General features: G+C 42.5%; 2 protein-coding genes across 2 annotated transcripts; one reads left to right on the forward strand and one right to left on the reverse strand.

Moving 5' to 3' along the window:
- Positions 1–205: 205 nt before the first annotated feature.
- LOC143260484 (uncharacterized) lies at positions 206–8,748 on the reverse strand. The gene is made up of 8 exons (XM_076525973.1): positions 8,674–8,748; positions 5,248–5,497; positions 4,208–5,194; positions 2,728–3,905; positions 2,361–2,673; positions 1,636–1,902; positions 1,421–1,578; positions 206–1,015 (listed from the first exon to the last, which is right to left on the reverse strand). The coding sequence occupies exons 1-8, from the start codon at positions 8,746–8,748 to the stop codon at positions 206–208; spliced, it is 4,038 nt and encodes a 1,345-aa protein (XP_076382088.1).
- Positions 8,749–10,948: 2,200 nt separating this feature from the next.
- LOC117227626 (uridine 5'-monophosphate synthase-like) lies at positions 10,949–13,964 on the forward strand. Its single transcript, XM_076525974.1, has 4 exons — positions 10,949–11,084; positions 12,374–12,829; positions 12,903–13,439; positions 13,708–13,964. The coding sequence occupies exons 1-4, from the start codon at positions 10,949–10,951 to the stop codon at positions 13,962–13,964; spliced, it is 1,386 nt and encodes a 461-aa protein (XP_076382089.1).
- The last annotated feature ends 1,357 nt before the right edge of the window (positions 13,965–15,321 follow it).

The raw sequence follows: 15,321 nt of genomic DNA on the forward strand, positions 1-15,321 counted from the left end.
CAATTCTCCCACCCCGGTGGTCCGGCGTGGAGTGCTACCTGGGGTCCGTCCCGGGGGTGACATTTCGAGGGATTTATGGGAACGTTCACATCTGGTATCATAAACAGATAGAGCGTCTAAAATTCTACACTCGAACCTTTCCATAAAACTCCAAGAACCGAACGACGCACCATAAATCGCCTCGAATCCTAAACATAATGTTCGCTTAGTCTTCTTCTATGGGCAGCATACAAATTTTAGACGCTGGTCTCTTGAGCATTCCTCGGGTAGTGCGAATGGTGAACACTCTGCAGATACCATCCTGGCCCAGATGCAGCTCAACCAAGCGACCTAATGCCCACTTCAGGGGTGGAAGGTTTTCCTCCTTGATAAGGACCATGTCCCCGACCTTGAGAGGATTGCCGTGTCCCTGCTTCCATTTATGGCGTTGCTGGAGATTATGTAGATAGTCACGCTGCCATCGCCGCCAAAAGTGTTGGATCGTTTGCTGTAGCAACTGAAATCGATTTAGTCTATTTTGACGAATATCAGTGAGATCGGCATGAGGTAGAGTCGTTAATGATTCTCCCACAAGGAAGTGACCAGGGGTTAATGGGTTGAGATCGGATGGATCGGAAGACAATGGATGTAGGGGACGGGAATTGAGGCAGGCTTCAATTTGCGCCAGTATCATGCACATTTCCACGAATGTGAGCCTTTGCTCCCCTATCACGCGTCTCAGATGTGTTTTTACTGACCGAACTCCACGTTCCCATAAACCACCAAAGTATGGAGCGCGCGGTAGGATCAACTGCCACTGAATGTGGTCTTGGGCCAATGTCGTTTCGCATTTTTCATTGTGAGCACGGGATGCCAATAGCTTACCCAAATCCTTTAGTTCATTTCTCGCCCCAATGAAGTTTGTCCCATTGTCAGAGTAAATGACACGACACTTTCCTCTATGCGAGATGAATCTCCGAAAGCAATTCAAGAACGAGTCGGTGGTCAAGTCTGTTGATAATTTTAAATGAATTGCCTTTGTGGTGAAACATATAAATAAGCAAAGGTAAGCCTTTCTAATTATCCGAGAGCGCCCGCTGTCCACTATCAAAAACGGGCCGGCATAGTCTACGCCGCAGGTAATGAAAGCGCGAGTGGGGGTAACCCGATCGGCAGGTAGAATACTCATTTGGGGTTGCGCGCTAATAGGATTCGCTTTGAAACACTTTATATAACCGCGCAAAACCCTACGCGTAATCCGTCCACCAGACACAATCCAGTAATTTGCGTAAAGAGATGCGCGCGTCTGCTGGCAACCAGCGTGAAGCAGTCGCAAATGCTCGCGCCTAATTAATCACGCGGGCAATGGACCCGAATTCGGTATTAATATCGGATGCCTCCGTGCGAAGCTTATCGGAGCGTTTTGGAGGCGACCGCCCACCCTAACGATCCCGTGATCATCTAAAAAGGGATTTAAGGAAAGTATAGAATTGGATCCTTCCAGAGGGTTCCCGGCCCTCAACGTGTTTATCTCCTGGCCAAAGTGTTGCTCTTGCACGAATCGAATTACGACGCGCTCGGCCGACAAGAGTTCTCCAACTGATAGTGAGCCACGATACTCGTTATCCGTACTCTTATTCGAGCGCTGGCCCTTACGGCAAAATCTAAGAATGTAAGCTATGATTCTCAGCAACTTGCTGTAACAAGAATATTTGTCTAACAAATCCATTATTACATGGTCGCGGTTGACTGGAGTAGTTAACTGTATTATTTGGGTAGGCCGTGCTTCCGGCACTTCTATTGTTAATGAATCGGGCCCATTACTGGGCCATTCCAAAGCATTAGCTGATAACCATTGAGGACCATACCACCATAAATTGCTATTCCTCAGCGTGGATGGACTCGAACCGCGCGACAGTTGGTCTGCGGGATTGTCGGAGGAAATAACATGCGCCCAATTCCTTATTTCTGTCAATGTTTATATTTCGGAGACCCTGTTTGCGACGAAAGTCTTCCATTTGGATGGGCTATTCTTGAGCCACGCTAGCACAATTTGACTATCCGTCCAGCAATGAACTTCCATTGCTTCTATTCGTAGTGAGGCACGGACCCTTGCCACTAATCTAGCCAATAAATAAGCGCCGCATAATTCTAGGCGTGGCAGACTTATCATCTTCAAGGGTGCCACCCGAGATTTGGCACATAGTAAGCGCACGACCCACGAGCCATCCTTTGCTCGGGAGCGCAGGTATACGGCGGCCCCGTATGCCCGTTCTGACGCGTCACAAAAGCCGTGCATGGACAATTCTTCGTGCGATGATAGAGCGCGGCGCGCAATTCGCAGGGAAGAAATTTCGGCAATCTCATTCCGAAAGCTCAACCATTGGGAATGGAGGATTTGAGCAATTTCGGCCAATACGTAGACCATAGAAGACCTAATGTTTTGGGTTCTCGATTTAAAGATTTGAATTCTAGGCTTTGGTTATCACCGTGCGGCTGGTCAGTCAATTTGGGATCGTTGCTGGCCCATTTCCTGAGTGGAAAACCCGCTTTCGCCAGGGCTGATATTAGCGAATTTTGCAGTTCAAGCGCCTGCTTAAAGGTCTTGCATCCAGTTAGGAGATCATCAACATAAAAGTCCCTTAGAATTGTTTCGCTGGTGCGGGGTAGCAATTGCGCACAATCTTTGCCTACCTGATGCAAAACGCGAGTGGCTAAATATGATGCTGAGGCTGTTCCATAAGTTACCGTATTGAGGCAATATTCACTTATTGGCTCATCCTCCGAAAACCGCCAAAGAATGCGTTGATAGTGTCGATCTTTCTCTCTGACCAGGATTTGCCTATACATCTTAGCTACGTCCGCAGAAAGAACGATGGAATGTTTGCGAAATCTCAGCAGTATGCTGAATAATTCGTCTTGCATTGGAGGGCCTACCATTTGAGTTTCATTTAACGAAATACCCAAGGAGGTATTTGCCGAACCATCAAAAACGACCCGAAGTTTGGTGGTCGTGCTATCCTTCTTTATCACTGCGTGATGAGGCAGGTAAAAGGAGTCAACGACCCCTCCTATGTCTTTCGGATTCACTTTTGACATATGGCCTAGGTCCTGGTATTCGCGGAGAAACTCGTTGTATTGTGCGTGCAGGTCAGAATTTTTTTTGAACTTGCGCTCTAGATTAATCAATCGCCGCTCCGCTTGAGTGCGCGACTCGCCTAATTGGTGAAGCCTCTCATTAAATGGAATGGCTACGATGAAACGCCCTTCCTTATCGCGCCTTGTGTTTCTGATGAAATGCTGTTCACAAGGATCGCGGGGATCGAACAGGGGAGTAGATGTACTAATTTCCTCTACCTCCCAAAAACGCGACAAACTATTCTCTAGTTCGGTATTGGTTGCCGCGTGAAAGGACACGGTCCTTGATTGCTGTGTCGGGTATCGCAGACTACCGCCTAACACCCAGCCGAGTCGGGTTTTCTGCAATGTTAACTTCCCGGTTCCCAATTTGATCTGACCGACGCATAGGAGATCCCGAAAGATTCCTGCTCTTATTAACAAGTCAGTCCGATCCGGCGTCTGGAACTCGGGATCGGCTAATTCTACTCCGGTTGGTACCGGAACTCTGATCTTGCCCAAAGGGATGTTGGGCATTTCATCCGTGATAGTTTCTATTACCAAACAGGAAAGACGCGATTTGAAATGGCCCGATGCGGATTTTAATTTTATCTGAGCGGAGGATTGGACTTTATTTTGCACTCGTTCCAAGCCACCGACCATCTTCTCGGTGGGCAGACGAGGCAACCCAATGCGCTCGCAAAATTCTCTAGTCACGAAATTGGCCTGCGACCCTACATCTAACAATGCTCGGCATTTGTGATACCTTCCCTTGCCATCGGCTACTAACACCGATGCTGTTGATAGAACTACGCAATCAGAGTGGACGTTAGCGGAGCATGCTTGTAACACGTTCGACGAGGATGGCTCGCGGTCTTCCTTGCTGACCAGACTTTCCTGAGAAGTCGTCTCTCTATGGAGCAAGGTGTTGTGTGGTTTTCCGCATTTTCGACACTTTGACCGAGTACACGATTTGACACTGTGGCCAGGCAGTAAACAGTTGAAGCACAACCGTGATTGCTTCAACGTGTCGAATCTTTTTAAAAGGGCATGGCTAGAAATTTGGGACACTGCGCAATCACGTGCTGCTCGTTGCATACTACACATTTACCTATTGTGCTCGCAACATGAGTCGCGGCTACAAAGGTCCTGATGGCTCTTTCACTATGCGCTCTATTCCTTGGGCGATCAGCTCCATCCTTGCTAACGCTCGATCTATTAGATTCTCTTCGGTCGAGGTATTGGGACCGCTGTTCTAGGAACTTTGATAGTTCACGAAAGGTGGGCAACGAACTTGAGTTCGTGGTACGCTTATCCCATTCGTCTAGTTTTCTAGCAAAACAGGCGCTAATAAGCGCATTCCAAAGTTCCGCGGGTTTGAGAATTGATTCGAGAGCACGCACGTTATTAATTGCAGTATCTACAAATTCGCTGAGCCCTTTGCCACTCGGCTTCTTCAGTGGCTCTGCATCTAATATGGAGTTTAAATGGTGGGTCGCGAGCAACTTCGGATCATTATATTTTTCCTGCAGCCGTTCCCAAGCTAATTTGTAGTTGGCTGCAGAAACACTATATGATTCGATGACGCGAGCGGCCGCTCCCGTCACCAACGACGTTAGGTAATTAAACTTGACGATGTCACTTAGTCTTTCGCCATCGTGCACCAACGAGATAAATGTGTCCCGAAAACGAATCCATTGGTTACAATCCCCTTCAAATATGGGGAGTTTGATTGTGGGTAGACGAACCGCGGGCAAGGCATCGGACAACGACGGTGTAACGCGATTCGAACTATTTGTAGCGGTAGCTGAGTCGCCACGAGCCTCTAATAGGCGTGCTTCGGCCTTGGACATCGCGCTAAAATACGAGTCCTCAAACTGCTCGCGTTCGGCTAACTGCGCTTCTTCGTGCGGGGTGCCTATGACGGCGCATTCTATTCGAGACTGGACGCTATTGAAAATTTCGTACAGGCTCTCATTTGCTCTTACGCGTTTTTCGAGGGCCATTAGATCCGCGCTCGCGATCTCGGACTCGAGGAACCTTTTGAATATGGTGAGCCTGGCCTTCACAGACCCGCGCTCAGTAAAGAATGCCTTTGCTGTCTCCATGATGTGCACGAACTAACAACAAATTAAAGGGATGGTGACTTACGGATCGGATGAAGTGAGATCAGCTTGACTTCTATCATCCCACAGGATGCCCATTGCTTCCTGGCGGCTAGCAGTCCTTTCTTGCGTGATCCTTGCACAATGTCCGCAGTCTCGTGCACGAAGCGTGGACCCTGATGACGGCTGTCGCTTGTTCCTATCACGTCCAGAGGGGTGGTGAGCTCAATTCTCACGCACGGCAGCCACACTGGATGTACAAGCTGACAGCGGACTTCCAACAGGTCGAAGTTCTCCTTCAAATGTTATTCGGCTAACCGGCTCGAATAACTCAACGATGATGTTCTTAGTTGTAGGAACCAAGGAATACACAGTGGACTGTATCTAATTACTCGAGCGTCCGGCTCGAGAAACAAAGTATCCGGCTCGAAGGACCAAATGTTAATGCTCGTGGTTGATCTTGCGATCGTTCGAGCCTTGTTGTAATTTGCACGTTAGTGTGCCGACTAAATTACTATTTTTGTTAACCGGGTGCTTCAACAATTAGCTTCCCGGGAGACCTGAAACGTACCTAGAATGTCTAATTCGACTTAGTGTGGTTAGCTCAGAACATGTATGTTCTCTAGTGCTACGATGTGAACCCTGCTGGTGGCTCAGAACTATCTAATACTCCAGACTAGGCGGTTAGAACTCTCTACTAGGTATGATGATCAAAGCTCTGTATCCACTGACGGATCAGGGCTGTCGAATAACCGTGTGACATCCACTAGGTCACCTCGGTTATCCCTACCTTTACTTAAGGGTGGGCGGCGAGGAAAACTGCCCAATCACGGCAGGCTCAAAACCGAGCGTTAATTGGTTGAAATGAAAATGGTTGGGACCTTTGGAAGGGGTACTGCGAACGCCTCCAGATGAGTTTCCTCCTCAAGGGAAAATTTGGAAATCTACCTCATTTGGAAGCAATTACGCCGAGTAATCCAAGTCCCGACCCCGCTAACGGCCTGGTCGTAAACCAAGGATAAGTTTTTTACGGAGGACCACTATAAATCGGTTGACGGTGGCCATGAGATTTACTATGGTCGAAAACTACCGTTTCTGCCACTTGAGTGACAGGCCCACACCCTAGCCATTAAGGACCTATGTACCTGGCCCCCGTCGTGAAGCCCGGATGGGGAATCCCTAACACTCCGAATGATTGAAACTTGAAACAAATTGAAACTCCGAAACGAATGAGTCTCCGAATGAGAAGAGTGAGTCTCCGAATTATTGAGACTTGAATCGAACGAGTGAGACTCCGAATGAGAATATATATCTATCACGCTGCTCGACTGCTCGCGTTTTTTATGCATTTTTCCCCACTTGAGATTCCTGAAGGAACCTCCACCTCCATGCCGTGATGCACTGATTGCTTTTCTCGAATATTATGATTTTCCAATCAGCGTCCTCCAAACGTTTTGTCACCACCCTCCCGTACCGTCCTGCACGGGCCTTGTCTAGGAGAGGGGTGCGGCACGTAATTGCGTGGCCTTGAGATATCATCCCCGCGGCGGTTGGGACTAACTTTCCCAAGACGCGTTCAAAAATCTCAAGTGTTATTGCGGGATTATTTTCCGGGCGTTTCGGATTTACGACGTGTCGCGATCATTAGAAAAGACGGAAGACACTGCCCAGATGTTCGGCAGCTGCAAAAAAAGGTTTCCGTCTCCTCAGATGACCCACGCTTGTCCGTGCCATAAACCTTCACGAGAAAGAGGTCTACGGGAGGTCCTACGTAACGGAACAGATAGAGTACAAAAAATATATTTGGTCTGGAAATAAATTTTTCATGCATTACTTACTGGCGGTTTTTGTGAACGTTCTCATAAAAGTTTTAGTAACAGAAAATGTAAGTGTTTATTGTTTATAATTTTCTAGAGGCAATGATAACGTTGGCTCATTGGAAAAGATTTTTTGCAAAATTTTCGATCTTAACATTCGAGTTGCAAAAAATTCTTCTCTCAAACATTGTTTCTACAATGAAATGAAGTCATTTGCATTATATATTATATTATTAGATTTCAAGCAAACATTTCGAATAAGTGAAAATATAGATTCAGTTTTACAACGGAGGGGAGTCTGGAGTAAATCGATACATTTTTCACTTTTTGATTTATACAATCTTTATTTGTGCTAATTACGTAATACAAAAAATGCTAAAATATACTTTATAATCCTTCCTTTTTATATTTTGTAAAGGACGACTTCAGACACTACATACAACATAAATCATAAAATGTTTTCTAACTGATTGAAAAATGTATCAATGTACCCAACTGCGTGACAAGTTGAAATCGCTTTGGGGGCAGGTTAATACTCATTTAGAACACCGTGGTCTAATTTATAATAATTGTTCTTATTATTAAAAATACGTCATTCAAATTTATTTATTATAACGTAATAGTGATTCAGTTATATTTTGAATATATAGTGCACTATAGTATATACTACAAATGAAACGATTTTATTTGAAATTGATTAACGCAGTGAAGCAATTTTATTTGAAATTAACTGACTTAATGAAAAACATAAAATTTTATCGCTTTCTAAAATGGTTCCACACAAATGATACACACACTGTCCCCATTTTCTGATTCTGATATATTTTTGTTTTGTAAACAATTATTATTTGTTTGTTGAATTAATTCGTTCTTGATGTATTTTTTACTGTTACAATTATTATCTATAAAGAAATTTTAAAAAATATCTTTCGTAAATCTTATGCTTGCTGAATATTTTTCTAACAATAACATTTATTAGTACTTGTTCCGGCCGGATCGCGGACCGCGGGTCAACGTACGTTCGACATTCGGTGTACGCCGTCTCGCCGTTTTTGTCGAATTAACGGCGAGGCGGCAAGACAATAACACGATCGACGTACGTTGGCCCGATCGTCAAACGCTCGCCTCGGCCGAAATGTATGCGCGGTGTTTTTGCCTTGAGAAGTCAATGACCCGGCCTTCGACACCTGACGATGCTTCCCCTTGAACATCGGCCAGGTGTCTATATATGCTGCCGCACATTTCGATAACCGATATAATTAGGATTGTCGACGCTTCCCGCGAAGCTAAAATCACGAGTTTAATTCTGCGCCCTTGCGCCCATCCGAAGCCGTGCTTCATCTTTATACGCTGAACGGAGCCGTGCTCCAACAATTGTAACTATCAACAATTCTTTTGCGCCGTGCGCAACACATTTTATACAAGTTTACGTGGACTGTGGAGTCCAAAATAAATCAGCAAGCGACACGTCGTCGGACTGAATCATTTCGTCTCCCTACAATCTCCGACAATTACGTTGCTCCGTGCGCAATAGTACTGTTGAATTTCAACAAATAGGTTCTACACAAAAATCATTCGAGCAAATAGTTTTTTATTTACTACGTGATATTATTTAGTTTTAAATAATTAATTTAATAATTTAATTTCATTACTACCTGATATGATTTAATCCTGAAGACATTTTCCTTATTGTTTTTATTGAGTTGAATCATGTCAGTTAATGCAGTCATCACATAAATGGAGAACGTATTTTATACGTTCTTTAATTAAGTAAAAGTTCTAATTCAAAGCTCAAATAGTGAAAAGTATTAAGGTTATTCCCATAACTAAATATAATTCAATAGATTATTGGCCGTATTAACACTTTTAATTTTTTGAGAATATACAATATTGAGAATAATTTAAAATAATATAATAAATGTTAAATATAAAATTAAAAATAATGGAATACGCAGGCATAGAACGAAATATTAAAGTATTTGATGTTGAGAGGTATAGCTTGTGTGGATGGCAAGAAAGTAATTTCGGTTTGCACCAATAGTTTGCGTTATGTTTGCATTGTTGTGGGGACTTGGTTCCTCAATCCTCAAGGTTCGATTATATCTTGGAAGACGGTCGCGTGTCGGCGCTCTCGCCCGTCGTTACGGGGAGAAATTATGCTTCGCCATCCTTCTCGCGACGTCCGTCGAGGTGTTAATACGTGAAAAAAACGCAAGGGGTTCCCAAAGGGATTTAGAACCCCGCTGTTCGAGGACCACGCCCATCGCGAAATCCGACGCATCGGTCACTATTCATAACTCTGTCCCAAGACAGGGATGCAGTAATAAGGTCGCCTTAGCAAGAGCTTCCTCTGTCTTGACAAATGCATTCCCCGAATTCACCGGCATCCCAAAGAAACTCGTTCAATGGAGCCAGCAGGTGAGCTACGCGGTGAATACTTCGACGGTAAAAGTTTACCATGCCCAAAAACAGCGGAGATTCATGATTCGTTTGGGCTTGGGAAACCGAAAAATGGCTTCTACAGACGATTTCAGGATGCGATTTGCTTAGGTTCACCCGAAGGTGATGCTCTTGCAAACGATGTAACACAACCCGAAGGTGGTTCGCGTGCTCAGCCTTCCTTTAGGAAGCGCTGAAACGTTTGACTGGCATTCTCGAGACATAAACAAAAACTCAAAAATCCCAAATAGCGTTATCACAGCCGTCTTTTCAACGTCTTCTAAAGTTATAGGAATCTGGTTGTATGCTTTATGCTAGTCTAGCGACGAAAAATACATCTTCCCGCGATGATTTGTCGAAAATTCGTGGAGATGCGAAGTAGGATACCTATCAGGAGTCGTTTGTTTATTTAGACTCCTGTAATCATCGCAGATGCACCAGGTGCCGTTCTTCTTTAAGACTATGTGTATGAGACCAGCCCAAGGACTCGAGGATTGGCGGCATATATCTGTTTCGAATAACGCTTTAAACTCGCTTTTCGCTTCGCGGAGCCTCTCTGGATTGAAGCGACGAGCCCTTTCGGAAATCGGTGGAACAGAGGTCAAGATGTAATAAAACACATCGGCGGAATTCGTCGGTGGTACTCTGGACGTACCAAAAACCGTGGGAAACTCCGAAAGAATATTCGGAAAACGGGCATTTGGTCTCACAGTGTTGACACACTGTTACAAGACCGATCTAGAGCATCCGCGAAAACGTTACGATTTCAGAGCGATCTCCGAAATTATAATATCCATCGGTGCTCGCGGGTTTTCATGCGTTAACCACGCGCGATATACGTGTGAGGAACGTGAGAGAGAGAAGAGAGTGTGAAGAAACAGTTTACTCTATAGAATTTTAAGAGATCTTGGAGTAAGAATAATCGAACGATAAGGAAAAACGACACTGTTTAGATACGAGATTCTCGAAATTCAGCGTCGATAGCGCAACAAATGGGTTGCAGATGTGACGACGAAGAACAAGGGTTGGATCCGAAGCCTCGTTTTCCTGTGAGAACAAGAATCGTCTCGTCCCTATTGTCCGAATTGTTATTACGTACGGCGTACTAACGTTAATGTTTATAAAGCAATGAAAGCATTATTAAAGTAAATGTTAATTTGTCTCGATGGTCCTGTTCAGAAAAATTTCACGAAAACATGGGACAATAGCCTAGAGACAAAACTTAGTAACGAGTCATTTTATCATAGCGACAAATGCTAATCGTTGATTGGTGCGCGTTTCGGCCACCAAATCTGTATAAAAGACGGCACAAAAAGGAAAGGTACGAATTTGGGTATCAACTGTCTTTGCGACTGGTCACGACATTTGAAGTTCCGCAGATCTGACTCTCATCGAAACAGATCGTTGTAGTTTCGTACCAGTATTATTCACTTCTAGTGTCAATTGTCGCTATCGGTGACAATAATTAGTGATATATACATTGTAACAATTATGGCACATAGAAGGACATCGAACATACAGCGATGCTTCGATGTCTTGAGGAATCTACGAAGAGCAGAATTACCAACTAGACAATCTGGAAGGAACGGTAGCACTGGCCTCACAACGGTCCATCGTATTATAAGAGGTGCGTCAAGAATTACTGGGCTTGCGGATAGAAATATATGCAAACTTAAACGACGAAGAATAGCAATTAGATACAGAGTTATTGTCATGGATCGTGGAAAGAAGAACACGTGGCGACCGTATAACCAATAATTTCATATTAAAAAAGGCAAAGGAACTGAAAGAAAATTTGTCATCGTGTTCGCGATTTGGAGCGAGTCGTGACTAGTTACTAAAATTTAAAAAGCATCATCGCATATGCTTAGCAAACATGCACGGGCATCAGGATGTACCAGATGAGTTTGCAGTTATTTTACAAACATGTTAGAGGAAGAAAATATAAGTTTGGAAAATGTTTATAATATGGACGAAAGCGCGCTGCTATGGCATACACTTCCAACAAAGACATCGGCTGGAACGGAAGAAAGTTCTCATAGCGGACACACGATGACAAAGGAAAGGATTTCAATTGACTTATGTGTAAATGCGGCACAGGCACACATAAGATTAAACCTCTTATAATTTACGGATATAAAAGAACAAGAGTTTTGGGAGATAGCATTTCATTTCCTGCATTTTTTAAATCGGAGCCGAACCTACGAATGAACAAAACATTATTCTTAGATTGCTTTGTAAACAATTTCATCTGTAAAAAGATATCAGGAGCAAAGAAAAATATCAGGAAAAGCATTTCTGTTGGATAATTCCGAAGACCATAAAATTCCGCTACGAGAAGATGAAGACGTTAAAATTGTGTATTTACCGACCAATAAAACGTCTGTTCTTCAAGCGATGGAGCGAAGGATTATGGGGAAAACGAAAAGAATTTTCCGTCACAAACTCTTAAAACGAGTTTTAAAATATAATGGAGGGATAAATGAATTTTATTCCAATTACACGTTGAAAAATTGCACCGACATCTTAACGTCTTCCTGGATATCAATTACAAAAGGTTATATTAAAAATGCATGGAATAATCATATTAATCCTACTAACTTTCCATTCGGTCAAACCGAATAAATCTGAAACCTGATTGGTCAGACATGATAGGTGCGATCACGGGGGAACAATGCACCATGACACACGTTATAAAATATTTATTAGAATGTGTCGAGGAAGAAAAAAGGAATGCAACCGAAGTACAGAAAGAACCTCGAAAATTATTTTTGTATAGCAACCGAACTAGTGAGTGACGAATCTCGTTATCTCATCCAGGGAATAAGAATGATTATTGCAATTACACCACCTCACATACAAGAAATGGCGCAGATAATAATATTACATATCATGAAGAAGGAGCAACCACATAAGTACATACCTATTCATATAACGTATCTCAGATCTGTGGTGTACCTTACACTGCTTTACCATTAGCTACTTTGATATTTGTCGATTTTATTATCCCCAGGTTAATAAAAAAAAACGAAGAAAAGGCATATGACACAAAGAAAATGATAGAAGGCCATTTTAAATTAGGAGATAATTGTGTGATCATTGAAGATGTAGTCACTAGCGGTAGCAGTATCCTAGAGACTGTAAAAACTTTAAGAAAAGAGGGTTTGAAGGTAACAGATGCTCTTGTAGTGATTGACAGAGAACAGGGTGGCAAAAAGAATATTGAAGCTAATGGTATAAACATGTGGAGTTCGTACTCGGTCACCAGTCTCTTGGCTTACCTCGTGGAAGTCGACAAGATTACACCAACGATAAGAAAAGATGTACTAAACTACTTGTCGCTATGTCAAGTTCCTGTTATCGTTAATCAAGGTAAATAACATTTTACGCTGCATCATCATTTTCTACTTCATAGAATATTAAATAGCTTCTTTCAAAGTTCCAGAATGCAGACTGAAAATACCATTTTACTGTCGCGCTAATAAGGCTACAAACGAGATTGCATCTAAAATATTTAATCTAATGGAAACAAAAGAATCTACTTTGTGCTTGGCAGCAGACTTGACCAAAGCAGACTCTATTTTACAATTAGCAAATTTGGTAAGACCACACATTGTGGTACTAAAAACGCACGAAGATATAGTAGAAGACTTCAGCTGTGATTTTATAAAGCGTTTGCAAGATTTGGCTAAGAAGCACGATTTTCTTTTAATGGAGGACCGGAAGTTCGCGGATATCGGCAACACGGTGTCTTTGCAATACCAAAAGGGTATTAACAAAATTGCGGAATGGGCAGGTATTGTTACTGTGCATGCGATAGCAGGAAAGAGCATAGTAGATGGATTAAAAAATGCGTTAGGAAATGCTAACGAACCGCGTGGTATTTTTATATTGGCGCAGATGTCCTCTAAAGGCGCGTTAACAAATGACGAGTACGTTCGGCACGCAGTGTCGATCGCACAAAATTCGAACATAGTCGCTGGTGTAACGGGCCCAATTCCCGTAACACAATCCAGGAGCTCTCATTCTCGTTCATAAACTATACATCCGCTATAATAAGATAAGATACGTATATATAAGCCACTGTATTTCGACCAGAGGATAGTCTTGATTCTAACTTCCGAACTCGCCGGACCCTTTACCAAGTGCCATTGTAATCTGTGTATAATAATTTGTGTAAAAACGAAATAAAACAAGTAGTAAGTTGGGCTACGGCTCAACTACCTTTTTTTTATTATTTCTGATCACAGTTTTACGTGACACTGGCATCGTTTGTCAGTCGAATATATTCACGAATCCAGGTCTCGTTCAGCTGGCCCCTGGAGTGAAGCTCGGCCAAAGTTCCGACAATTTCGGTCAACAGTACAATACTCCAGAATCTGTTGTAAAATCTGGAGCAGATTTAGCTGTTGTTGGTAGAGGTATCACCGAGGTAAAAGACAAGTTAGCTGCCGCGTTGGAATATAAGAAGGAACTTTGGACTGCTTACAAAAAACGATTGAAATAAAAAGTATTTTCCAATTATAAACTAGCACCATCCATGCAGCCTATCCCTTGCAAACCGTTGTTCTTCGACTTGGCCTTCAACATGGTCGACTTTCCGGATTTGAGGGAGAAATTGGGAGATCAAGCCAAGAAGGGCGGCCAGGCTGGACTCACAGGATTCGTTAAAGGTTTACGGGGCTGGGGAAATAAATAAAACAAGTCTATTTTAAGCGAAAGATACTGGATTTTTGATGTTATCGCACGTGGTGCGGTAATGCGTTTTTAGAAAGATTCTCAAATATCTCGATGAGCATCGAGTTTTCACTTATACCAACAGCAATATTGATTAAAGGAAATGAAGAAATATATTATTGATATACCCGACATATTTACTTAAAACACACCCTACGGATTTTTATATCTGTTCAAACCTATTGAAATTTACAAGCGAAGATATTACCTTAGAATTTTTCCATTTCCATCTTTTATAATGTAAGTGTCCTACAATAAAACTGAATTTTGAGGGAGAAATTTTCAATCTTTGAGGATGAATTTGGAGGGCAAGAATTTTAACAGAATCTAATTATTTACAAAGTTTCCACAGTTCGATCATTTTAGAGTTTGAGAGGTTCACTTATTTGCCACAGGTGGAGTATTTATACTTTGATATCTACAGCAAAGCGATTACATAGGTGAGAAGCTACCGTTCCGATCACGCAGTGTCAGAAAACCTAAAACCTAATCCCTCATCGTTAACGTTAAAATTGTTATTAATAATTAATTAATTGCATAATTTATTCTTATCGTAAAATGAACTGTACACTTGAATGAAATATAATACGAAATAAAAACAGCTATGTGCAACAGGTTAAATATCGCTCTGTGCATCATGCTTTCAGGGACCACGCGGTGTTTTAATTTCAATAGACAGAAATCATGTGCGAAAAATCGAGTGCCATGGACGTAGAATTGAAGGAGTTAGTTAGAAGAAGTTTTTTAGCATGAATTTTGAAAATAAAGTTGATGCTGAAGTTCAGAACGAAACGTGGGGGGATCATTACCTTATTTCTGTTTGTGTTAATACACGGAAAAATTATTATATCGAAAAGTCTTTCAAACTTGTTATCAAACGTACACATTGGCCTAATTATGAATCGGTAAAGTATCCTGAGTTCCTCAGCTTAAAATATAAGCATCTTTTTCAAGCGCGAAATATGACTTCTTCGTAAATGTTGGTCAAGAATCCATAATCTCTATTACTTCTAGAAAAAACTCGTTATTTTAGAAATAAAAATAATCTTATTGCATGGTGAGATGTTTGTTGGGTAAGCGTTTGAGAGGTGCAACGTATAAAAAGTGAAATCATACCAAAAACATGA

Source organism: Megalopta genalis, chromosome 13 (genome assembly GCF_051020955.1).
Source record: "Megalopta genalis isolate 19385.01 chromosome 13, iyMegGena1_principal, whole genome shotgun sequence".
NCBI classification, from domain to species: Eukaryota; Metazoa; Arthropoda; class Insecta; order Hymenoptera; family Halictidae; genus Megalopta; species Megalopta genalis.